Genomic DNA, 24,486 nt, shown 5'->3' on the forward strand with positions numbered 1-24,486 from the left:
TCAGCAGAAAGCTGTGTGTGGTGTGCATGTGGGATGAGCCTGAGGAAACATTCTGTGGATATAATTTTGGGGGCCTGGTCTAAGCTGTCCTCAGCTAGAACTCAAATTTCAGCTGAAGGAGAACAAACAGTTTTTTTCCAAAAAGAATGCCATGTGAGAATGTATGTAGAACCTTATAAAACCACGGCCAAGGACCAGCAAATGAGCAGAGGAATTAAGTTACTTAATAGTAAAGAAGCAGCCAATGTTGATTGTTTCCCCATTCAGATGCGGGGGACGAGTAACTGGGGAAGAAGCAGCATTCAGAGGTTTCTCGAGTCGTGTTCTGGCTTTTATTTTTCTTTCCCAGATGAGAAGCTAAATGTCACATGAGAAACTTAGTGGTGGGCAGGAGCCCTTGGCCCTAACAAAGAGCAGTGGTCACCTTTCAGCTTGTGAATGTTAGTATGACCATGTGGCAAGGTGGACTACAGTCAAAAGACTTCACCCACCTTTGCTCCAATTCTCCATGAAGAAGGCAAGCCCAGTTTGGGAAGTCAGCCCATTCTTTATCCAGAGATTGGTTATGAATTTGACTGAAGCCACTAGCTCCAAAATAATGGATAATTTTGGAAGGGGAAGTCTGGATTTCAAGCACTGGCATATTGTTTTAGTAGAAAATCACAATAGTTTTGCATTTAGGAAAACTGGTTCCATTTTGACTGAAGCAAATTGTGTAGCACAATTGTAGTATGAGAAATAGAGATCACACTGTTTGTTCTTGATAGGTATCATTTAAACTAATGGAGAGTAAGACTCGTTTTTTCAGTATTACCAAGATTTTAAGTTCTATCACCACAGCACACACATAGGAGACATTCAAAAAGTGTAGTGAAAGTCAATGAAATTTAAGCTTGTTATGAAAGCTTGATCTGTCCCAATAAAGACAAGTGGTCTGAAATGTAACTGAGGGAACTAATATTTTCATAAAGGGACTGAGAAAGCAATATGGGAGGTAGAGTAGTGTGCATGGGCTCGTGTGGCAGTTGTAAAAAAAAGTTATACAGAGTATAAGTTTGGGGAAAGAGCTACTTCTTTTTGTCACTTTAGAAATATTTTTTTGAATTAATAAATCACCTTCTGAGGAAAAGGTTTGAAAGATATTTCGGGGAGGTTAAACCCACAGTAGATTTTAAGCAACTGAGTGTAAAATTGAATTGTCAAAACCACCTCCATGTTTCCCTGACCCTGGACACAATGAAAAGCTGCAGAGGTATCTGGTTTTGCCCATAACTTGGGTGGCTTTGGTGACAGGACTTTGGTGTTGCTTGGCTGTCGCTTCCACCCCAGTGTCATCTTCCCTCCTGGAATAGCTGTTTGGGCTGTCTAGTGTTTTTTGATTGGAAAGAGATGGTAGAAAGTCACAGTTAGATGGTAGAAAGTCATATCAGGCTGTGTTTTGCTGTTTGAAATGGACAATAGAAAATTCTGACAAGAGGAACATATCTAAATTTCCCTGTTCCTGTAGAGCACAGGTTCTCAGCTCTGCCGGAGAGCCACAGGCTCAGCTGCTCTGCTGGAGCTGGGCTTCACCCTGGCAGTCTTGGACCTCAGGAGCAGACAGAAAAGTCTGCAGCTCCTCTTTATTTCACATCCATGTTACTAGAAGGTGCTCCATAAGCTGAGATGTGCATTCCCTCTATCAAGCAGGAAAAAAACTGGAGAAAGAAACATGAAGCTTCAATCAGTACGACAAAGTGAAGATTTCTGAGTATAGAAGTGTATACTGGAAGTAAACTCATAATCACTCACCTGTGTATTGCTTTGGCAAGTCACAGCAAAGGTTTTTCACCATCACCCAGTCCAAGACCAAAGAGGAAACCAAGCTGGGATACCGAACGGAGGCACCTTGTTCCCATAAGCTCCTGCACCCCACGTCTTGCTAAGGTAGCTTGGGTGCCTGAAGGAATGACTCCGAAAAGTCCAGGTCACTGTCTAAAGCAGGGTGGCAGTCGGAAATAAGTAGGTGGGCTTAGTGCAGCATCTAGTGGACAAATGTCCACATCACAAAAACCCTCCTGTTCCTCTCTTGACTGTTGCAGGAAGAATCAGCAAAAGACCAAGGGACGGTGGGGAAGAGCAAAATCCACTTTTGCTCTAAGAGGCATCTCTCTTCCTAATCAGACCCGCTGGCAAATGGAAGAAACTCGTCCTAATATTGCCCATTATATAAGTGTGACGTAGATAAAAAGGGAACGTGAGGCAACATAGACTGATTTAAATCAAAGTGATTTAAATCATTGCTTATAATCATGAATTAAATCAGAGGCAGGAAATCTTCAGTTAAACTGTAATTTTTTAATTTCATTTGCATTTTATGTCCTAAGTAACCTTCCGCATTGACTGGTCCAGTAACTTAAGTGTGGTGATGTGGACACAGATAAGTTTTTTACACAAAACTTTTTTCTCGTTATTTCCTAGTGAGAATGGTGAACTGAGAAGAGTGTGTGGTACCTACACATTCATTGAATAAATTATATTGTTTAGAATACATTTTATCTGTCCTAATTTTTTTATTTTTACATTGCATTTGAATGTAACTGGTTGATATATTATTTAGAGAGACGGTAGATTGAAAATCTGGTATCTAACAGAGCATTTAGTTAATCAGTGGGAATTTCAAAAGCAATAAGCACCCAGGCACTTCATTCTCAATAACATGAAAGTATCTGAACTATATTAGAACTAGGTGCCTAGTCTTGGTAGATACTTTTCAAAGTCTCACACTTTTAGGCACTTTAAAAAACTGGCCATGAGTTCTTTAAATTTTGATCATTGTAGATCTCATATTGTCCTATCTGGCTTTTATTTACAAATTGGAACAGGAGAACAGCATGTCTGCTAATTCGTTTCTGAATTTTTTTCTCGTATTTCAATGGATTAATTCACATGAGGAAAATACTCCTGCTGCATCTGATAATAAATAAAAACTAAAAGAAATGAAGGCAAATACTTATTTACACAACAAAAGCAGAAAGTACTGGCCTTTGGAAAACACGTAAATATTTGCATGCAGTCTTTTGTAAAAAATACAATACATGATAATGTGAAATATTTATGAAGTTTGAGCTGTCATAAGAAGCAGTAATTTCTCAGTTTCAGCTATGCCGTTATGGAAAAAGGTAGCACTTCTTAACTCCTTGAGATCTGGAGATGCATCACTGGTGCAATACACTATTATTTCTTTAATTGCTTGTAGTAATTTCAGTAAGTCTAGGTGTAGCATAAATTGCCATGAATCTGAATCGTAATGCTTTTATTTTTAAAATGAATAAAATATTAAATTTAAAATCTTAGGAAATCTGTTTTTTAAAAATTGTGAAGTTTAGTTTTACTAATTTTAAAGAGTTTAACAGCCCTACTGAGCGCTGCGCCATTATGAACCGATGCCTCCTTTGCCCCGTATCTTTTTTCTGGATGTGAAGTCTCTCCTCATCAGGGCCCCAAGGATACATTGGACTTCCTCACCATCTTCCCCCTGCCTTGGACAAACACATTGGCTGGAAGAGGGAACTTGATGGTGGAGACTTTGTGGAGGGTGAGCTCTATTTTGTTCCCCTCATCTTCTCACCTGTGTGCACAGCACCAGGGAGTCATGTCCACTGGCTCACTGAGTACCTCCACGGAGCAGAGTGCTGTTACAGGTACTCTGCTCAGCTTGCCTCTCTGGTTCCTACTGACATATTTTTGATTCTGTGGTGCTCGTACCATTTTTCTTTTCTTATTTGTGCCTTCACCATGCCCCGATCAGTTGGCTTTCTCATTTTTCTCTTCTCCTTTCATCCTTTCTCTCCATGGGGAGGGCTTATGGTACAAGAACAGTAGAGGAGTTTGTTTAACAAAAGCATGGGACCATGGCCACTTTCTATGATCTTTCTGATCTCTACAATTTCATCCTGGATTCCATTCTCTTCTTAACCTAATTTCTTCTGGGTTATCAAAACTATAGTTAAAATGCAGTGGTGTCCGTAGGATTGTTTTTATTACAACAGACCTGGCCATTATTGCCATAAAACTGACAAAATGAATAGATATGTGAGGGGTTACCCATGGACATAATTTACTTCGACTCTAGCAAGACTTTTGACATGTCTCCTTTTGTATCCAGGTTGGGATGTTATTGTTTGGATGGATGCAAAACTAGATGAGTAACAAACTAACTGGTTGAATGACCAGACTTAGAGGGTAATCACCTAGTGAGTCACTCTCTACCTTGAGACTGGTGACAAGTGGAGTACCACAGGAATCTATCCTGGGACCTGTCTTCTTTATCAATTGATCTTTATCAATGACCTATAGATGAGGAGCACATGCTTGTCAAGTCATCAGACACCACAGAGCAGGGGGGAAGTTGATATGCTCAAGGGTAAGACTGCCATCTCCAGGGACCTGGACAGTCTCAAGGATAAGGCCAACGGAAATCTCATGAAATTCAACACATATGAAAAGGAGTAGAGCCATGCTATCCAGAGAAGTGATTATCTTCCTCTTCTCAAAACTTGTTAGACCCCATGCACCTTCCAGCACAAGGCAAATATTGATAATATTGATAAATTTAAGCAAATTTATCAGATCTCCACCAAGATGGTTGGAGCCGAAGCACTTTCCCTTTGAGGAAAGACTGAAAGACCCAGGCTTGCTCAGCCTTTGAAGGAATAGTTTCAAGGAGGACCTACCCACAGACCTGAATGGGTACAAGTTGGTCCTCAAGGAGATGAAGCCAGGCTTTTGGCAGTGGCACACAGTGGAAGGACAAGAGGTAACTGGCATAAATTGAAATGACAGAGGTTCAGAATGGATAGTAGAAACCTTCACCACTGGAACAGCCAGGCAGTGGGCCAGGTTTCCCAGAGAGGCTGTGCATCTCCATCCTTGGGATTTTTCAAGACTTAGCTGGATAAACCACTGAGTAACCTCATCTAACATCTTAGCAGGAGTTTGGACCCAGAGATGACCTGAGGTCCCTTCCAACATGAATTAACCTGTGATCCTGTGATCTAAATTTCTTCACAAATAATAATGCATGGCATAGAACATTCCTTGCTCTTAGTAAAAACACCCCAGCCTTCCATCTTCCTTCCTGTAAAAAAGGAAACATTTTTAGAACTGTCAGATTTTCTCATGGTATGAGAAATGTGTCTCCACTGAAAAACGGCAATATATGCCATTGTGCAAGACAGCTGTAAGAAACTAACAGAAATGTCTAATATCAGGAACAGTCAGTTCATAAGAGCTATTTTTCATTGTCTTGAGATGTTTTTCAGTTTATCTTCCTTTAGAACAGAGTATTGGAAATTAAAATTAACCCTCCTTTGGTTGTCGGATGTTTCTAACCCACATAATTGCAGAGACATACTTTAAAATATGACCTGCATGCACCCTGATGTCTCAAATAAGAGGAACAGATTATGGGTAGAGTTTCCACTTCTGCTTAAACTGCTCCATAGGGTCAAGTTTCAACTGGTTGATATCACTGAGTCAAAGTCTGCCCAAGAACAGCTGGTAGGAGACTCCAGACGGGCGTTTCTGGCTGTGATATTCATAATGGATCAGTAACCACAGTAGTAGATATAATACTCCCACAGCTACCGAATCCTGTTCAGCTTCTCCTCTTTATGTTCTGGTGCCAAGATGTGACACAGGCTTCATGATATTCTAGCAGAGACAGGATGTGCCAGCAGGGAGGGAAGAGCAGACTGCCTGGGACGTGGAGGGAAGAGTACAGGTGGCAGGAGGGAATACTTGACGGAGCCTCAGGATGTGAGCCTACATTCACGTGGTTGCAAAGTCACCTGCAGTTACAACAGTTACGCAAATAATTCTAGTTTAAAACTCGAGTTTACAGGCATAAAGCCTTCCCAGACTGTTACCCAAATACGGGACATGAAGTGATGGGGAATCTTAGGTGTAATCAGTTCATCCTAGGAAAGTCACTTTTACCAGTAGCCAGAAATCCTGCGTGGGTGTTAGAAGGAGGCTCAGCTGTGGCTTTGTGATTCTGTGCTTGGTTGTAAGGCAGTTTCTCACTTGCTGACTCTTGCCTGCTTTCCAGCACATACCTGGCTTAGCCTGACTACTACAACTCACAGAACAGCACCCTTTAAAGCTAGACAGTACTTAATTTCAATCTGGTATTCATGTGTGGAATATTAACACAGATAATCCCCCTTAAAGCCAAGAGTAGCTATGTTTGTCACTGGTCCATTGATGGAGAATTTGACCACAAGAGCATCCTTAAACTCTGAGGGACTGCATACATGCTTTTTGTTTACATTTATTCTCATGTGTTAAATTGTTTAAATCTGTTGTTTACACATACAGGTACAGTGAGGGGAGTAAAATTGAAGGCATATATGGCTTTTATCACTAACAATATTCTTCAAAGAATATATAAGCATCTTCTTGTGAGGTATATACACAAGCATATAAACTGTGCACTAATAGTTCAACCATTTCTTTATTAATTCTCTGCTATAACTATAAAGTGACTTGTATGTCACATTGACATAAGCAACGAGCATCATTTCCAGGTAAACTGCTGTCTAAGTACTCCTCCAGAAAATTTATGCAACTTTAGCTCCTTCCTATAGCTGAAAATGCAATAGTCTAAAACAGACACCACCATTATGTATCCTTAGTAAAAGAGGTATAATTATTGGTTGTGGCTGGCAGTTTATCTTATTCAGAAAAACAATTTCCTATTAAAAGAACAGAATTCCAGCATTTCTGTTAAGCATCCAAAGTAAAGCAAGCTGATACATATATTCACTGCTGAACTAGTCTGTTTCTTCAAATGCTGTAATTGTCAATAATCCCTGCGGATGCGTTATTTAATTTTTAAGTTTTATATATATGTATAAATATATAAATTTTTTAACTCTCGAGAACAACTTTCATAACAATTTTCTTTGGTCTAACTTTTATTACTAGGCCTTTGGGGAATATTGTCATCTCTCATACTGTATAGTACAAACCACATTAGTAGCCATTGCTAAATAGCAGACAGAGATAATGCGAGTGAGAGTAGAAACATACGCTGGATGTACACCGACATTCACCTTTGAAAAATGTAGGAAAATTTATGTTAGGGAGTGGTAGAAATAACCTAAAAGATATACTTATCAGAGGACAAAGATCTTTAAAATGATAGTTTTGAAACAGAAGTAGACCTAATAATAACAAAAACTAAAGACCACAGCCCTGCACATTCATCTACATATATCTAAGAATTTGAACTCATGGTCATGGTCATGGTTTTCCGTCTGAACATGAGGAGGAACTTCTTCTCTCTGAGGGTGACGGAGCACTGGAACAGGCTGCCCAGGGAGGTTGTGGAGTCTCCTTCCCTGGAGATATTCAAGACCCGCCTGGACAAGGTCCTGTGCAGCCTGCTGTAGGTGACCCTGCTTCGGCGGGGGCGTTGGACTAGATGACCCACAGAGGTCCCTTCCAACCCCTACTATTCTGTGATTCTGTGATTCTGTCAGTTTGCCACAGACTAACATGATGTCACATGTCTGTTGAGCATGTGATTGACTGTGCCTGTGCTCTTTCCCTGTGGTAAATATGAGGTAATGCAACTTCACTTCCAGTGAAAGAGGAGTTTGCCATAGATGAAAAGTAAACATATGGACTGTTTCTACAATTCATTTGAGGCAAAATCAATTGTTAAATTAAGGTAATTTGGCAATTGATCTGAACATTGAGTGTTTGCAGACTTAAAATGTTAAAGCAGTCACAACAGAGTATTCTTTGGCAATCTACAGGCGAATGGTCATCAACAGTGCTGAAGATGGCATTTGGGTAGATTTTGAATGTCTCAGAGCAAGACTGGAGCAATGTCCTTTCGAGCAAAGGACTGGTGAGAAGCACCATATTCCAAATCTGGAGATCCTGGGTGCCATCTCTCAGCTGGCTCCCTAGGACCTGAATATGATTCCTGCTGAGTACAAGGACAGTTTTTGATAAAATACCACAGTTAGTCTCACCATGCACGTCTTTATCTTCCCAGCTCATGTCAGGGTCCTGGTCCTCTGGCTGTACATATTGCATAAATGTTAATTCACTCTTTGACTGGTTTTTGAGGCCAGCCAAGCATGCTGAGACAGATGCCTGATGGGACATCACCCTAGAAGTGCTAGAGAAGAAAGCGCACAGTCTGGAGACTAAGTCTTCTAGCACAATCCCAGAAAGTTTTGTATCCTCAGACACAGATGTCACAGGAATGCAACACAGATCTCCAGTGTCATGAAAAACTCAAGAGCAAGTGCTGTGTCGCATGGATGTGGCCTGTCTGAGCTGTAGGGGAAGAGCCCTGAACAGTTTTAGTATCAGGTGAGCTGCCTTTCTTAGACTGTGTTGGATGCAGTTGGATATATATATTTTGAGAAGGGTCTAGAGTATGTCTAGGAATCATAAACTTCACCACAATCTTCTCCCATTGTCCAGACACCAAGTCTCACCTTGACTTAATTATTGAAGATTTAATCTGGGTTGTTTAATTTCTTTCTAGAGCCAGTGTCTAGGTCAATACATGGTAGAAACCACGTAGTGATCATCATGCCTACATTTCACAAATATGTTAAGAACCTTCTGGGTGACCACAAATCCATCAGTTCTTTTGGTGAATCCTTGCTAAATTTTAGGGTGTTTCACTTACAATCATTAATTAAAGGACTTATGTAGTTACTTATGTCATAACAACGCATTAGAAAGAAGAAAAGAGAACATAAAAGTCGCTCAATATTCCTATAAAGGAATAATTTACTTAACTGAAAAAAAATGTCGGTTGAGACGCAAAGTAATGCTGTTGTTTAGAGTCAACCCTGATCTCCACCATGAAGTGATAAATGGGTGCTAAAGGCTAAGTAGATTATGCTAGAAAAGTCTCCTGGAAAGTTATTTAACAGCTAATCATATGCTCAGGTCAAACATTATCTCATGGGAGAGAAGTAGACATCCAGTCTGATTTTCCTATTGTGAAACAATTTTAGGATATGTCTAGATTCAAGGATTCTGCAGATGACCCTGCGAAACACACCTTCTTGACACTTTTTCTGATTTTGAATTTATCTCAATTTGGTTTCGTCAATATCTGTCCCAAGGGCAATAGGGGCCTCACATATTTGGGAGAAGTAAGGTACATCATTGTTTTCTTTTTGTTTTGCTCACAGTAAAGCCTGACTATGGCACCTCCACTGCCCCAAAACATTTTTGCGATATGTTAAGGACGAAAGGGTATGGAGCTGTGGGACACCAGGGCTCACAAGTGGGCTCTGTTCAGTCTCTAGTTCAGTCCATCTTCATTTATTCAGTCTCCTTAAACTCTATGCTAAAGATCACCTGACGATACTTTTCTATTGCACTCCTGTGTGAAGACAATTCAAGATAACTGTCCCACAAATTTTAAGCAGCTCTGTGAATAAAGTCTGCAGTCAGGTGAAATGATTTGGGCATTCATGCAGGCATAGCTGGCACAACCTGTTTTCCATCTTAATTCACTTTTCCACAATCTAAGTTATAGTCATGCCTCAGAGGAATCAAATTTCATAACAGGGAGCTGAACACTGTAAAAGGATGTGATTGTATCATGGTACTGCTTGAAACCTATTTTTCCTTCTCGTGAATGAAAGCGCTTTCCTTCCAGAGTGGAAAGGAACATATGAATGTAGGCAAGACGATGACTCACAGCTGTAAAATTGCTCACATGCATAACATTCATGAGTATGAAGGTCTGACTGCAGTCAGTATGCGGCTGCAGTTCTTGTAGATGTGTACAGCCAGCCAGCCGGGGCACCGATAGTGCTTTTGCTGAGGCAGCCCAGAGATGAGCGCAGGCTGCAAAACCCACTCAAGCAGCAGAGCAAGGGTGTGGGTGGCCATCCCTCGCTGAGTGATGATTCCCCATGTCTACGTTGCTTTCTGCACTTGGGCTTAGCTAGCTTACCTCCCCAGCTGGCACAGTTTTGTTTGCACTGTAGTCCTGACTCTGACTGGTACAGCTGTATTTTCTAAGGTTTTTGTTAAAAGACACATTTGAGAAGTATTTTGATGCAGACAATATGCAAGTAAGAAGCCAATGAGAGATCATGGCTTTGCAGAGCTGTGAAGTGGGGCAGAAGGATAAGGGAGGAAAGGGAAGAAATGGGGGAAGAAGGAGGATATGACTTCATCCCTTTTAACAGAAAATGACAAAATTCTTCACCCATTTTCCAGATGAAGAAAAGAAATTGTCAGTTTTCACTTTATAGGAAGCTTTTAAAATGACATATTTAATAAACAAAGTGACCTTAGAAATCCAGAAAGGAAGAGTGGCATTCTTTGTCTTTGCTGAGGTGGAGGAAGGAGCTGGAAGAGCCTGCCAGGGTTAATGAAGATCAAACAAGCCATTCCAGCCAGCAAGGTTGTTGTGTAGAAACCACATTAAACCACATAGACTTTTCTGTCACACAGTGAGCTGGTCGAGGCGACGATACTTGCTTATTTATTTGTTTATTTATTCAATATACAAGAGGCTCTGGTCAGCACACTCCCTTAGGGCATATATAATAAAAACAGTGCATCAATTAAACAGCAATGTTTACAGCATTGACAGAGTGCCTAACGAACGACTTTGAATTACTTCAGGCCTGTCCCTTTGGAGAATACTCAGCTTGCAACTCTCACACATCTGGAAGGTTTGGAGGAGAAAGAGGCTGCATGAATACGTGGATGTACCTTGAAGCACGGTTTGAAGGACAACAGGAGCTTCAGGTGTTGTCTCATAGCTGTAAGGGAAGTGAATTCTCCAGTTTGGAGCCCTACATGAGATAAACCTGAGATTTTTAAAGCTATTTATGTACCTACAATCACAAGTAGGCACTAGTGGGTGTTCTTACTTGCCCTGTTCTTTAATTTTAGTTCCAAGCTTGTTCAGCCTACAAGTGAAAATCCAATGAGGTACCAGGCTGCATCTATATAGCTTTAAAAATCTGAGCCTTGGCTACCACATTAGCCAGTCAAGGAGAGAGGCAGCCTCTGAGGTCTCTTTTACAGCTCTTTGCTCAAGCACACTTAGAGGTAAAAGTATTAAGTTTTTTAAGGGTCTGCTGTATAACAAAAGCATGCCCTGAGGATAATAAAGAGCAAATTAAACAAACCTCGCATACCACTCTGTTAATACCAGTTCCCAGCCATGCAGTGTGTCCCACATGTCCCGTGTCCCTGCTTCCTACCTGTGTTGCCTATTTTCTCGACTTTGTAAGTCCAATGCAGAGTTAGAGTCGCCAGTGGCCATGAAAGCATGAATGCCGCTCTCAGAATAGACGTCCTATTTCCCTGATGGCAGTTTTTGTAGTGTGGTGGTGGATCCAGCCAGGGTGTCCCATCTTTATCCCTGGAAACATTCAAGGCCAGGTTGGACAGGGATCTGAGCAACCTGATCTAGTTGAAGATATCCCTGTTCTCTGCAGGGGGGTTGGGCTAGATGACCTCTAAAGGTCCCTTCCAACCCAAAGCATTCTATCATTCTATGATTCTATCTTGTAGTCCTTCAGTTCATGCAATCTAAGTGGTCCCTGGACAAGAAAACTTTTATTTTCTTTCTCAAACCCCAACTCTCTGTCAGCAGGTCCACAGGAGTCCATGGGGAGTCCACAGGGGGCAAGGGGCCTGCATAGATGCATAAAGAGGAAGCAAGGAGACAAAATCTAATTAAACTTGACTCTAGATTTTTCTCCTTAGATATCTTTAGACACAAAAGCCACCATTATCTAAAGAGCTAGTGAATTGGGGTGCCTCCTTTTTGGGATTTCCAACTTGAAACACCCCTGGGGCTGGCTTTTAAAAACACTCGTAGTTACAAGCAGAGTTACAGATGCTCTGCACTGTCAAAGTCAGTCGGATCTATAGATGTTCTGCACCTACTAAATGAGACCAGAAGTCTTTTGGCTCAGGAACCCTAAAATCATACATTACTTCTGCACAAGTTTACATTAGCCCAGCTCAGTTTCTGTACCTGTGAAACTGGATGGATGATGTTTAATTGCCTAGCTCAAAGGGGTTTTGTGAAGATCAATTAGCTAATGCTTACAAAGTGCTCTGCACATATCCGGTGCAACCACTGTTGTGGCATAGCACTACCCTTCCTCACCATGCTCAGTAGGAGCACTGTTGCTTTAAAAGGGAGCTTGTCCAAGCTCTCCTCCTCCACTGGATCTAAGATGGATGCTCCTGCTGCAGCACAGCCTGTAAGCAGACTTTGCCCAGCCTGCTTTTTTTGTTTTTCCTGGAAGCTTGCTCCAGACAAGTCAGCTGCACTGCAGACTGAGCAGAAGCAGGAGGGCAGCTCTCCTCAGGTAAGCTACTACCACCACAAAGCTGCTCCTTCCCACTCCTGGATGGGGCAGCACCAGGGATGCTGCCATCCTGACAATTATGGTCCTCTCTGTCCGTGCCTCTAGCTGACTCACAACAGCTCTCAGCCAGGCAAGAGTCAAACAGCCTGGGCCTCTGCTCTCTTACAGTTCTTTCCTGGCTGACTGGTGTTAATTTAGTTACCAGGAGGACAGGGAGACTCCTGTTCCCACAACCAAAGCTGAGCTTGTGCATGTTCCTTTGCATTAGCTTCATCTCCGTAGAGGTACTGCTGAATGACATGGGAGCTGCTTGCGGCAAGATGGCCCTGAGGCCATGCTGGGGCCCAGCAGCAGACTGTTCACCCATGGTGAGGAGGTGGTCATTGGTCACCGGAGAGAGCCGGAGGGTTTAGCTCAGAAGGTTCTGCAGGTTCTCCTAGGCCTGCCGCCACCGAGAGCAGTTTAAGATGCATTGGCTCTTTTCCCTCAGAAATGCATTGATTTTCCACTAAGATCGTCTCCTTTGAGGCATGAAAAATGTCATCTTTAAAGGACTGCAAACTGGGCACTCCAATACCTCTTCAAAGTTTAGCTTTATTTTATCTTATTATTTCCATGGATGCTTTGGAGGAGACAGTGTCTTTGTGTGATGTTCATTTTACAAAGGTCTTTTCCTTTTCCTCTCCTTTTCTGGAGATATTCAAGACCTACCTGGACAAGGTCCTGTGCAGCCTGCTCTGGGTGACCCTGCTTCGGAAGGGGGATTGGACTAGGTGACCCACAGAGGTCCCTTCCAACCCCTACCATTCTGTGACTCTGTGATTCCCCCCAGTGGTGGAGTGTTGGAGGCAGGGCATGTTCCTGACTGACACAAAGCTGGAGGCAACATGCTTTTCCTTAATGACTTCCCTTCACAGGGCTGCTTCACCTCAGCCAGCAGTAACAGACCCTGCTAGTGCTCCCACAGCCCTGGGGACAGAGAGCGCTTGTACAGTGCCAGCAAGCTGGAAAATCCCTGCCCCGACTTTTAATGCCATTTTAGGAACAGGAAGGTGCTGTAAAGGTGATGTCGATGCTCAGCAGGAGGGAACAGGATAGGACCATTGTAATCGGCCCTGTGCTTCTCCCTGAATATGTTACAGCAGAGGGTTGAGAGAGGACTGCGAGTGTCGAGGGAGAGCTTATGCCATGAGAGTGCCCAGTCCAGAAGCTCCCATGAGTGAGAGAATTGCTAGGATTACCAGGAAACCCAGGATTAAACTGTCTTCTCCTCCGTCTGGTTTTTTTGTGACCCACAAGGCTTTGCTGTCTTGCTTTTACAGCCATCAGCCCATGGAGGCAGAAAGAAGCTGTTGTCTGTGCCGGAGTATTAAAAACACAAAAGCAACACCCTCCCAGCTTTCACTGGGTAACTTTTTCTTTCCCCACTGTGAAATACTGATCAGGCTGCAGAACAAGGCACGCAGGAACAGCTGAGGGAAGAGGAGAAAAAGTCTTTCAGAAGCATTTTTCTCCAGTAGCCCCTGGCTGTTAATAGCCACTCGGTCAGTGGGCAGCTCTGAGGGGTTTGGAGTCCAGGGCAGCCCCTCTCCAAAAATAAAAAGATGGGCACTGATGGTTTTCACAGAATCACAGAATGTTAGGGGTTGGAAAGGACCTCTGTGGGTCATCTAGTCCAACCCTCCTGCCGAAGCAGGGTCACCTACAGTAGGCTGCAGAGGACCTTGTCCAGGTGGGTCTTGAATATCTCCAGAATTTTTCACTTATTGATAATGGTTGTTTCCCAGATGTGGGATGGATGCATTTAACAGTGAGATCTGTAGTTTCTGTTCTCCAAACTACACTGCCAAGGTCACACAAGGGGATCCTGTGTGCCTGCTGTGTCCAGGCCAACGTCCATAGCCAGTCCTGAGCACACTGAGGTTAGAAAAGCCAGCAGAGCGCCTAAGCAGTTGTTGTCATATGGTTGTTTCTGCTACAGTCTTTTTGGAAAACTTGAATTTAGCTGTGACCACAATCACATCTCTTATTTGCTTTCTGCTGACATTGGAGTGAATGAAGTTTAGGGTTTGGGTTTTTCTTGGGTTTTGTTTTTTTATTTGTTTTTCGTGGAATGAGAATTTCATAGCTGAAAAGCTATTAAATGCTAAAAGCTGTGAGAATAGTGGCATTTGCCAGAAATGAACGCAGAATTTCCTGTGAAGGAAAGCTGAGTAAAATCAGTGACAATTTTTCTGACTGCTGGGAACTGCTGGAAAAACTCACTTTTAATGGGAGTTTGGAAAAAAGGATGCATTTGCATATAGAAAAACTATTAAAAAAAAAACAGAACACAAACATCTGGTTAATCCAGAATTACTTCTGGAATAGGCTGTCTAAGGAAGTGGTGGAGTCCCCATCCCTGGAGGTGTTCAAAAAATGTGTAGATGTGGCACTTTGGGACATGGTTTAGTAGGCATGGTGGTGTTGGGTGGACGGTTGGACTTGATGATCTTAGAGGTCTTTTCCAAGCTCTGATTCTATGATTCTATGAATTTCCGAGCAAAAGAAAATCCTCACAGTGGACACCAAAGGTGTTCTGCTTCTAGTACAAGTGGCAATGGCATGGGTTCATCTCTGACATGAAATGTGTGTCTGGTTAGCACCCAGACAGGGTGCCTGCACCCTCACCCATAGTAAGTTGTAACTATAATGATATGGTGCAAGTAATGTAAGACTTTATAAAACAGGCTTTTGATTCAGGCTTGGTCCATTTATATCTTTATTTATTTCTGTCTGCCTGAAATTACAGCTTTGTTTAATGACATTTTGCAATCAAGATATCAGAGTTTCTTGCAAAAAGCTGGTAATGTTGTGAAAAATTCATTTCTCTAAAGTGCCAAAAAGCCTGACCTTCTCATGAATTGTGATGCATCATCGGTTTTATTTTTAATTCTGCTTTCTTCAAGTAAATTTCCTTTAGGCTTATCATTCCTCTCTAAATAGTAGTACCATATGACACAAGAAATGAAGGCTGGTTTCCGGTGGTTCCTCTCTGGAGCTGCCAGCAGCAGTCCAAACCGCCCAGTACTAGAGATGGTACTATAGGCACTGGCTTTCCAATAAAAGAAAATTATGCAAACTACATTTGAAAATTAATGCCAGACCCTTATGAAACACTCTCAGGAAATGGCCAAGGTAATAATAATGATTTTTTAATTACATTTTAATTTATTTTTGATTTTGTGATTTCTTTTGTCTCCTAACTTTTATTTGGATCATTCACACATGACTCTTAAAAGAGATAGACTCATTATTTTCCTTCAGCCAGGTATGGTCCCTATTGATTTCCCATGTACATGGGCCACTAATGATCACCAGAATTTTAATTCTGTGTGATCCAAAGTCAGTGAGGTCTAAGTAGTGCTTGTAGCTTCTCAGTAACCAGACACAAGTTTCTTCAAAGCTCATTTCCCCTCTGAAACTCTTTTTGGGAATGTAACACCGTACTCCAGCTAGTCTAAATCCCAGGAAGAATTGCTTCAATAAAGTCCATACCCTGAGCACCCTGGAATTTGCTGGAGGAATGGCACATGTAAAGGTGAATATAAATAAATGACCTGAAAGAAATAGCGTGAAATACAAATGTGAAGTATTGCATGTAGGAAGGGATATCCAATTGCGTATATACCAAATGTGTATTGATTAGTCAGGTAGCAGAGAAGGATGGAGTGGGGTTGGGTAGAAATGAATCCCAGAGTGAGTCTCAGTGAAGAGTGTGAAGCTATTGCAAAGCTAATCTAAAAAACTCGAGCTATGTTTAGAGAATTACTGCAAGTGAGAGATGGAAGGAATTATTCTGCTAGGCAATGTCACAGTTTGGATGCACGCTTTGAGAGGGCTGAGGAGATTTTAGAGGAAAAGACTAAGGGCATTTTATAGTGTATGAGTTATGAAGAAGTTTGAAAGAATTAGGAAGAACAAGTTGGGATAAACAATGACCATATTCAAATATATAAAAACTGTTGTTATTACAAAGACTGAGATCTATTAGGCTACAACTATTCATTATGGAAAAGAGACCAGTTGTAAAGGATACAGCACCAGTTTACAAAATCATGATTGAAGAGGAGCAGATGAATAGCAGTTGACTGTTCCCTGTTTCTTCCATTACAACATTTGAGACAGTTGATAAAGATATTGGGGAGCAAGATTCAAAATAAACAGAGAAAGAGAGATTGTCATAGAAGTGGAAGGCCTAAAGAACTTCTCACCAAAGGATGTTCCTGAAGTAGAAGTTTACATGGATTCAAGGGGAGACTGCAAAATTACTGGAAAATTACTACAAATTATTATGCTTCCTACTGGAGGAGTTCCACTTTTACACAGCAGGAAGGACATGCGTGCAGAGCTGGTGACCATGTGTAGGACTGTGGCCAGGCTTATGCGTCTGTTTAACGCATACGGTTAATACGTGTGTGGTGCAATAACTTCAGTGCATATTGACATAACTGAGCTAGCTAGTTTAGTGCCAGCAACAGTGTAGTAACGCAAAATTCAGCATAGGCTAACCTCTCTTCCGCTCCAGCAGTCTGGGTAAATACTGGTCAGTCCTTGGTGAGCTCTAGTGCATGGTGGCTGAACTGATCATTTCAAGCTCATTTGGGTGTATGGGTATTACATGTAATCACTTGAAGGAATCAGTAGATCTACATAATGACATTAAGTGGGGCATATATAGTCTGAATGTGCTATGAGCATGTTTTCTCTCTGGGTCAGCAGGACTAGACCTTTATTTCTGTTTAATTTGTCACAGAAAATCTTAAATATTTTAACACAAGATATAACTAGGAATCTACACCAAAGCAGAGTTGTTTTGTAGCTATCGAGGACTGGCAGTAATATGCTTGTTTTTTTCCTTGAAGTTGATATTTAATTTGAGTAATTATTATCCCTGTCTCTCATTTTTCTTTTAAATTTGTACCATCCTAAAGAAGTTACTTCAAAAAATTATATGCAATTGGTGACTTTGTAAATGATTTAACAGGTCAAAATTATTTTCAGAAATATTTCAAACAGTTTTCCACTAGTTAAAAATTTAAAACTATGCTGGTAATGTGGCGATTTAAAATGTGTAAACACTTATGAACATGAGTACTTTTTGTAAGAGTATTCCCATTAACTCAAAAATCGCTGTTTCTATGACTGTGTAGTTAGAGATATGGGCATTTAATTGGCAGACATTATCTCCGTCTTCAGGTGGAGAGATTGAATCATACAATGCTTTCCAAGTTGCTTACCACATCTGAAATCTTGATGCATAGGTGTTTCTCAGACCATCCGAGCTGTCATCTGCCTATTTGTCTGCCTGCATGCAGTGGTCTCAAGGTGCTCGAGGAGAACCTTCTGTCTCCATGTGTTGTCCACACCCTTGCCAGCTCTAGGTGAAGAAAAGCAGGTCTCCACAAGTGGGGCCTGCTCTTGGCAGGAGCCAAATAACAACTCCTCCCTGTCTATATACAGAGATCTGGGAAAGCCAAGCCAGCTGCCACAAGCCACTGTGTGAGATGTAGCAGCTGCTGGTCCTGATGTGGAAGAGGTGGGTCCTTTGTCTCCTTCTTATGGCAGCACTGGCCTGGGTCTAGTCTAGTCCTTAAGCCTTTGGGCACAAAAAAAATGTATTCACTTGTCCCTATTTCTAAGAGCAAGGGTGAAAATTCAACCTCATATTACCCCTTAGGGAAAGTTTAAGCATATCTGTGCATGAGATGTGGACAAATCACAGAACAGCAGCTCATCCATTGATTTCAGCTGCTCTTGAGCTAATGTTTGGTGACTGTAGGGTCTTTCCAGAGTAGTCTTCAATGATAATTGTTCCAAAGGCAGGTGGATTTTTCAGGAAAACTAAGCCCAGGCTACTGATACTCACCAGCAGACAAATATCAGGGAAGTAGAAGCTTGGCATCTTCATTCCATTCCCCAAAATGACCAGGTCCCATAAAGCATAGACATAGCTGAGGTCCTTGAAATGCCCGAAGTAGAGTTCCTCTAAATGACAGGACAGCTGTGAAAACTTTGGTTTAGACTAGAGGTTTGAGACTGTTTTGTTCTTAAGGAACACATGGCAGGGTTGTGTGCAGTCATTTCTATTCTGATGTGGGATCTTTCAAGTTTGTTTTATATTTATATGCTCTGGTTCCTTCTGTACATGCTGCCTGTGGTGTAACAATCCTCCCTTTTTCTTTTGTCTAATATGATTCTTTGAGAAGACAACTTCTCTTTAATCACTGTCAGAGACAGGTTTAGTTTTTAGGAGGCTTGATTAGCATATGGGGAATTCAGAGATGAGCAACAGAGAAGTTGATTTTGAATTCTAACAAAAGATTAGAAGAAAGCTAGCAACACATTTATCTTGGCCAAGGCTCTATAGATCATCTTGATCTTCTGGTATGTAATGGATGTGGTAGGGAGCTAGGGGAATTTTTCATTGTGTAACAATGGAAAAAAAAGTTGAGTAGTGAAAATAGGGAATGAGAAATCACAGAAGCACAGAATCACAGAATGGTAGGGGTTAGAAGGGACCTCTGTGGGTCATCTAGTCCAACCCTCCTGCTGAAGCAGGGTCACCTACAGCAGGCTGCACAGGACCCTGTCCAGGCAGGTCTTGAATATCTCCAGAGAAGGAGAATCCACAGCCTCCCTGGGCAGCCTGTTCCAGTGCTCCGTCACCCTCAGAGGGAAGAAGTTCTTCCTCATGTTCAGACGGAACTTCTTGTGCTACAGTTTGTGCCCATTGCCCCTTGTCCTGTCGCTGGGCACTACTGAAAAGAGTTTGGCCCCATCCTCCTGACACCCACCCTTCAGATATTTGTAAGTATATATTAGGTCCCCTTGCAGCCTTCTCTTCTTCAGGCTAAACAAGCCCAGCTCCCTCAGCCTCTCCTCGTAGTAGAGATGCTCCAGTCCCCTCCTCATCCTCGTAGCCCTCCGCTGGACTCTCTCCAGTAGCTCCTCATCTTTCTTGAACTGGGGAGCCCAGAACTGGAGACAGTACTCCAGATGAGGCCTCACCAGGGCAGTGTAGAGGGGAAGGAGAACCTCCCTCGACCTACTGGCCACACTGCTCCTAATGCACCCCAGGATCCCATTGGCCTTCTTGGCATCCAGGGCACACTGCTGGCTCATGGTTAACCTGTCGTCCACTAGGACACCCAGGTCCCTCTCCGCAGAGCTGCTCTCCAGCAGGTCCACCCCAAGCCTATACTGATGCATGGGGTTGTTCCTCCCCAGGCGCAGGACCCTGCATTTGCCTTTGTTGAACCTCATCAGGTTCCTCTCTGCCCCACTTTCCAGCCTGTCCAGGTCACGCTGAATGGCAGCACAGCTTTCCGGTGTATCTACCACACCTCCCAGTTTGGTGTCATCAGAAAACTTGCTGAGGGTACATTCTCACTCTTCATCCAGGATTTCAACACAGAAATCCGTGTTATAGTACCAAAACTTTAGCAATTACTTCAACAGAAACAGCAGGGAATTTGAAAAAACACCAACAAATGTCCTAATAGAGTCAAGGGTGAATATATAGAAATTCTTTGTGACTCTCCAGGTATTTACTTTTATTTTTATCTATATTTGTCTTCTTGATTTTTAAATGATATGTCAGGTGTAGGGCCAAGTATTGCTATCTGAACTAGCTCCAGTGCAGGAGGAGGTATATATGCATTAGGTGAGGAAGTATCATGCAAAAATTATCATACTACTACAGAAATGCAACTCAGTTCTTCCAGGCTAATGCATGTATTTCCACATACTGGTGCACTGTGAAAGGCAGACATTGTCGGAGTGCCTGGAAAGACTGGGTGAAGGCACCTGCCAGAGAGACGTGTAGAGCAGGAGAAATTTTATAGCAGAATGAACCAAATGGAAATGATAAGTGAAGCAACAGTTCTTGTTCCTCACAAATCCATCAGATGAGGGAAAGAGTAACTTTTGCGAAGACCAAACTCTGACAGTAGCAGGTGACTTTTCTTCACCGGGGGGTCACTTTACTTGAAGCTTCTGACAATAACTACAATGCTGCAATTTGCTGGGAGTCTCCCTTTTTACTAATAGCAAAAGAGGTTCACTCCATTGTGGCAACACAGAGGTCGAGAGCAAGTATGCTGGGTCAGTGCACTCGAGTCTGCAGAAAGGTGGAGGGCTCACAAAACTCAGCCGATCTGCGGACTCTCTCCTTCATACAGTCACAGCCACAATGCGTGTTCTTCTGCACCCATCAGACAGAGCGAAGCTGTGGACATAGATTTTCCAAGAACCCTTGCTCCTGCAGTATGGCTGTGATTTAAATGCCTTCCTGGCAATTAGCAATTTACTTTGGTGTCTCTGATGAGTGCTGTTGGAAAAAAAGATAGAGGAGGATCTCTGAGCAAATGTTTTCTTATGGCAGTTTTCTATATATATGTGGTTGACACTTAATGGAAATAAATGTCTTGGCCAATTGTGATATGAGTTATTATTCCAGTCTGTCATTGGAATGAATCTTCCTTTTCTGATCTTTTCCCAAATGACTGTGCGTCAGGTAACTGTTTTTCACTTGAAAGCAACAATTAGTTTAACTGTGAGGGGATGTAATTCTTGCCTTGTGCAATACTCAGGTGATCAGTTTTGATGCAACTTAACACTGAAATGAAATCATAGGTGAAACCTCTTCTAGTTGAAATCTGCAATAGTGGACTGGGGAAGAAATGGGAGTTTTAATGAACAGATAGGTCCTCCCTTTTGAGAGCACAAGCCAGATGAATGCAGTCCGATTCTAAAGGTCCAAGAGTCCAACTGGCTGATTTTCCTTCCCTTCTTTGAAATCTGAATTTGGAATTAAATGCAGGTGATCCCTGTGAACATTAATAGGAAATCACATTTGGGTGATTATGAGTCCAGTTTTAAATCAGGACACAGTGTTTAAAACATTGAAAAGTGCAGATGTGATATGTTCTCCTCTTAGAAAGGCTAATGATTAGGACAGATTGAGAGTGTTACTGATCTCTTCAACGTCAAAGACGAGTGGATATTAGAACTGCTAAAACAGTTAAATAGCACAGTTTTCTGCTATTTTGTAGTAGTGTCTCCTAAAAATATTACCATGCCACCCCCATCCCAAATTAATGCTGCTAAAGCCAGTGATGTAGTGTGCTCACACCTTAAGGTAGCACTGTGATTCATGTTTTAATGATAGTGGCTGCTGGCTGTAACTATGGAATGTATTGTCATGGAAACTACACTTTTCTATATTTACACCAGTGCTGGTTATGCGAGAGACAGTACTTGAAAGAAAATCTGTATAATATATAGCTTAATAATGAGACAGGCAAGATACGAATAAACAGATCAAAGATTCAGAAATGTTACGGCTGCTGTTTGTCACCATAGTATGTTTCTAAACAGGCTCAGTCACTGCTTCAGATGATAACTAGCACAGCAAATCAGGAAGGAGGGCTGCCGCGATGTCACTTTGGACTAACAGGTCAGACAAACATAGATTATTGATAGCAGATTGATTCGCATCCATGTAGTGAACTCCCATGACATAATGAAACATATAACGCTCACGTCCAGGCTGTTAGGCAAAAAGTATGAGCTGAGTGAATTGAGGACACTGCATTGTAAGAGTCTGTTATTTGCGAGAAATAAGTCTTTCAGAAATGGAACTGGGTTGTAACGCTAACTGTGTTCTATCTGTCACTTCAATCTAGAAACTACTGTCATTTTACTGAGCTTGGGCTCTTTCAAGTTCTATGTTCAAAAATACAGAGCGAAAAACAACGATCAGAAAATATTATACCAGTTGAAATTTAGCTACACAAAAAATTGGATAAAAATAAAGTTATTTTATGGTGCAAAAGAAAGAGTAGCTTCAAAGCTGTTTAAAAGAATGTTTCTTTTATGCTTTTAAACTTTACAAAGTCAGGGTAAGTTATACTGAAGAAATTCTACTTAAAATTTTGATATATACATACATGCAATGCACACACACATATACATTCATATAAATATAAAATGTTTATAGAGGAGGTCTCCTACATTAGGGTCTGCAGTCTCAGGCAGATCTTTTTAAAAATTCTGTACCATTCACCCTCGATACTGCTTGCCCTGGCTGCACACAGAGAGCTCCATTAGCCATTTTGTCCATTCTGTTGTATAACAAATTTGTCGTTCAGTTTTATTACAAAAAATTGTTTCTGTTGTGCCTTGAGAACGCACTTGCGATTACCAGGGAGACAAGCTGCTCTCATTTCTTTAGAAAGAGTTTCTAATTTGATGGGCAGAGCTTAGGGAGTCACAAAAAGCAGGGTCGAGTCACTGTGAAACAACTGCTGGGTTTACCTCGCTATCAGCTGTGAAATTGCTGAAGACATCGCTTTACTTTCTGTATCGCAGACTTTTCAATTTATATTTGTCTATCGGCCATGACCAAACCTAAAACTGGAGGATAAATTCATCCAACTTCTGATATAAATAATCCTCTTAAAAAGCACAGCTAGCAGTTTGCTGGTCCAAGTGCTTTATTATGCATTTTCAGCTGGCGTTGCTTGAACTGAAGGAGCAGCGACAGCTGTAACTGAATCCAAACCAGCGCTATGCTCCCAAACTTCTTTAATTATTGCATTTCTGGAATCCAGCAAGCCGTTTGCAGGTTATAGGACAGCAGTACTAGCTGGAGTCAGTAGTTACACTGCCTGAAAAGCAGAGTTGAGAGGGTTGCTTTTTAAGCTCCGTGCTGGTGCATTTTCCGGGTAACTTCATATCTCTATTCAGTGTCTCCTGCAATCCTTCAACCTGTCTATTTGTAAATTTGTGCCTGGAGAAAGCTCCCATGTGGCAAGCCAGGATTGGATAAATGTTGCTTGTATTTCTCTGATTGCAAACTCCCAGTGTCTGGGATTTTCAGCTTTGAGTACAGTTTGTTTCATGCTGAGATTCATCTTTTTGGGGAAAGTAAAGGTCATCGCTTCTCCGGAGTTGCGACTGATTTGATTCTTTTTCTCGGGGAGGCGCTGGGAAGGGAATCCTTACTGGAATGCATATTGATAAAGGCTGAGGATTCTGGCTTCTTAGATAAGTAATTCTTTTTTCCTCTTCTCTCCCCACAATGACTATGTATTGCAGCAACTCACTGGCTTTTTACCAAATCAGGAGCTGCAGTATTTTTCTTCCGATGGAATAATTTCAGCCCACTTCAGCTAGCATGACAATCTTATGTGATTGTTATGAGTAGGCGTTTACATCCTTTTACATGCTAATACTGCCACACCTGCTAGTCCCCCTCATTTCCATTTCTCTCTTTTTTTTTCTTTTTTTTTTTCCCCCCCAATGTGAGAACTAATTTCCCAGAGGAAGGGAAATCCTGAGATTCGTGATCAATGCTGCATCGTTGATTCATCAACAAAGAAGGGGATGGCTGAATGGGACACAGGTAGAGATTCAAGCAGGCTGCTTCTGACCGGCAAGAGAAAAGCTAGCTGTTGAGCAGCGTATGTTGCCACTCCATGTGCTGTATTAGCTACTTGTTTTTAGCCTTCAGTAGGCTGCCACTACTGCAGCACTAAAGGAATGTGCCCTATTGTTAGAAATCCTGACTGCTTTACACCAATGATTTGCCACTGCAAAGTTGCATGCACCAACAACACTTTATCGTTGATGTTTGGATGCAAGGTAGGATGTGGTTAATGTATTTAAATGCATGCTGTAACTCCTTTGAATATCTGTGCTATTTAATTTCATGTCTGACTAGAGATCTCAGTGAAAACTGTGATACGTTGGCTATTAATTAGGGCTTACAGCCGATAACGTTTTAAATGTTAGGAAAAAAATCAAAAGTAAAGCTTTCTTATTTCCCAGGGTTGTACGACTATAGATTTACATAGGAGAATCTAACGGATTATGAAGCATTTGTTTTAGAGTTGATTGTATACTTAGCTAACAGTGCTAAGATTATTAAACCACTACTTTACCATTTGCCCGGCTTTATTGATTTTGATGTGTATACTGTTCTTACAAAAACACAAACTAGCGAGAATGATTATATTTTTTCTGTTTATATTGCTGGCATGGCTTTTAAGAATAAGAGCAATACTAA

At 41.7% G+C, this 24,486-nt stretch overlaps 1 protein-coding gene across 19 annotated transcripts in view; it reads left to right on the forward strand.

Annotated features, from left to right (window-relative positions):
• The window catches only part of DLG2 (discs large MAGUK scaffold protein 2), a 1,094,951-nt gene that overhangs the window by 374,104 nt on the left and 696,361 nt on the right, over nt 1-24,486 (forward strand). The window contains exon 1 of one of the 19 annotated variants that reach the window (XM_075416678.1): nt 23,033-24,062. The exons of 16 other annotated variants lie outside the window; for them this stretch is intronic. In XM_075416678.1, the coding sequence (XP_075272793.1) occupies nt 23,961-24,062 (102 nt within the window). In that variant the 5' untranslated portion in view covers nt 23,033-23,960. Of the gene's footprint in view, nt 1-23,032; nt 24,063-24,486 lie in introns of those variants that run through there. 2 more of the 19 variants (XM_075416731.1, XM_075416770.1) reach the window with 2 other exon arrangements.

The sequence above is a fragment of the Opisthocomus hoazin genome, chromosome 1, assembly GCF_030867145.1.
Source record: "Opisthocomus hoazin isolate bOpiHoa1 chromosome 1, bOpiHoa1.hap1, whole genome shotgun sequence".
NCBI classification, from domain to species: Eukaryota; Metazoa; Chordata; class Aves; order Opisthocomiformes; family Opisthocomidae; genus Opisthocomus; species Opisthocomus hoazin.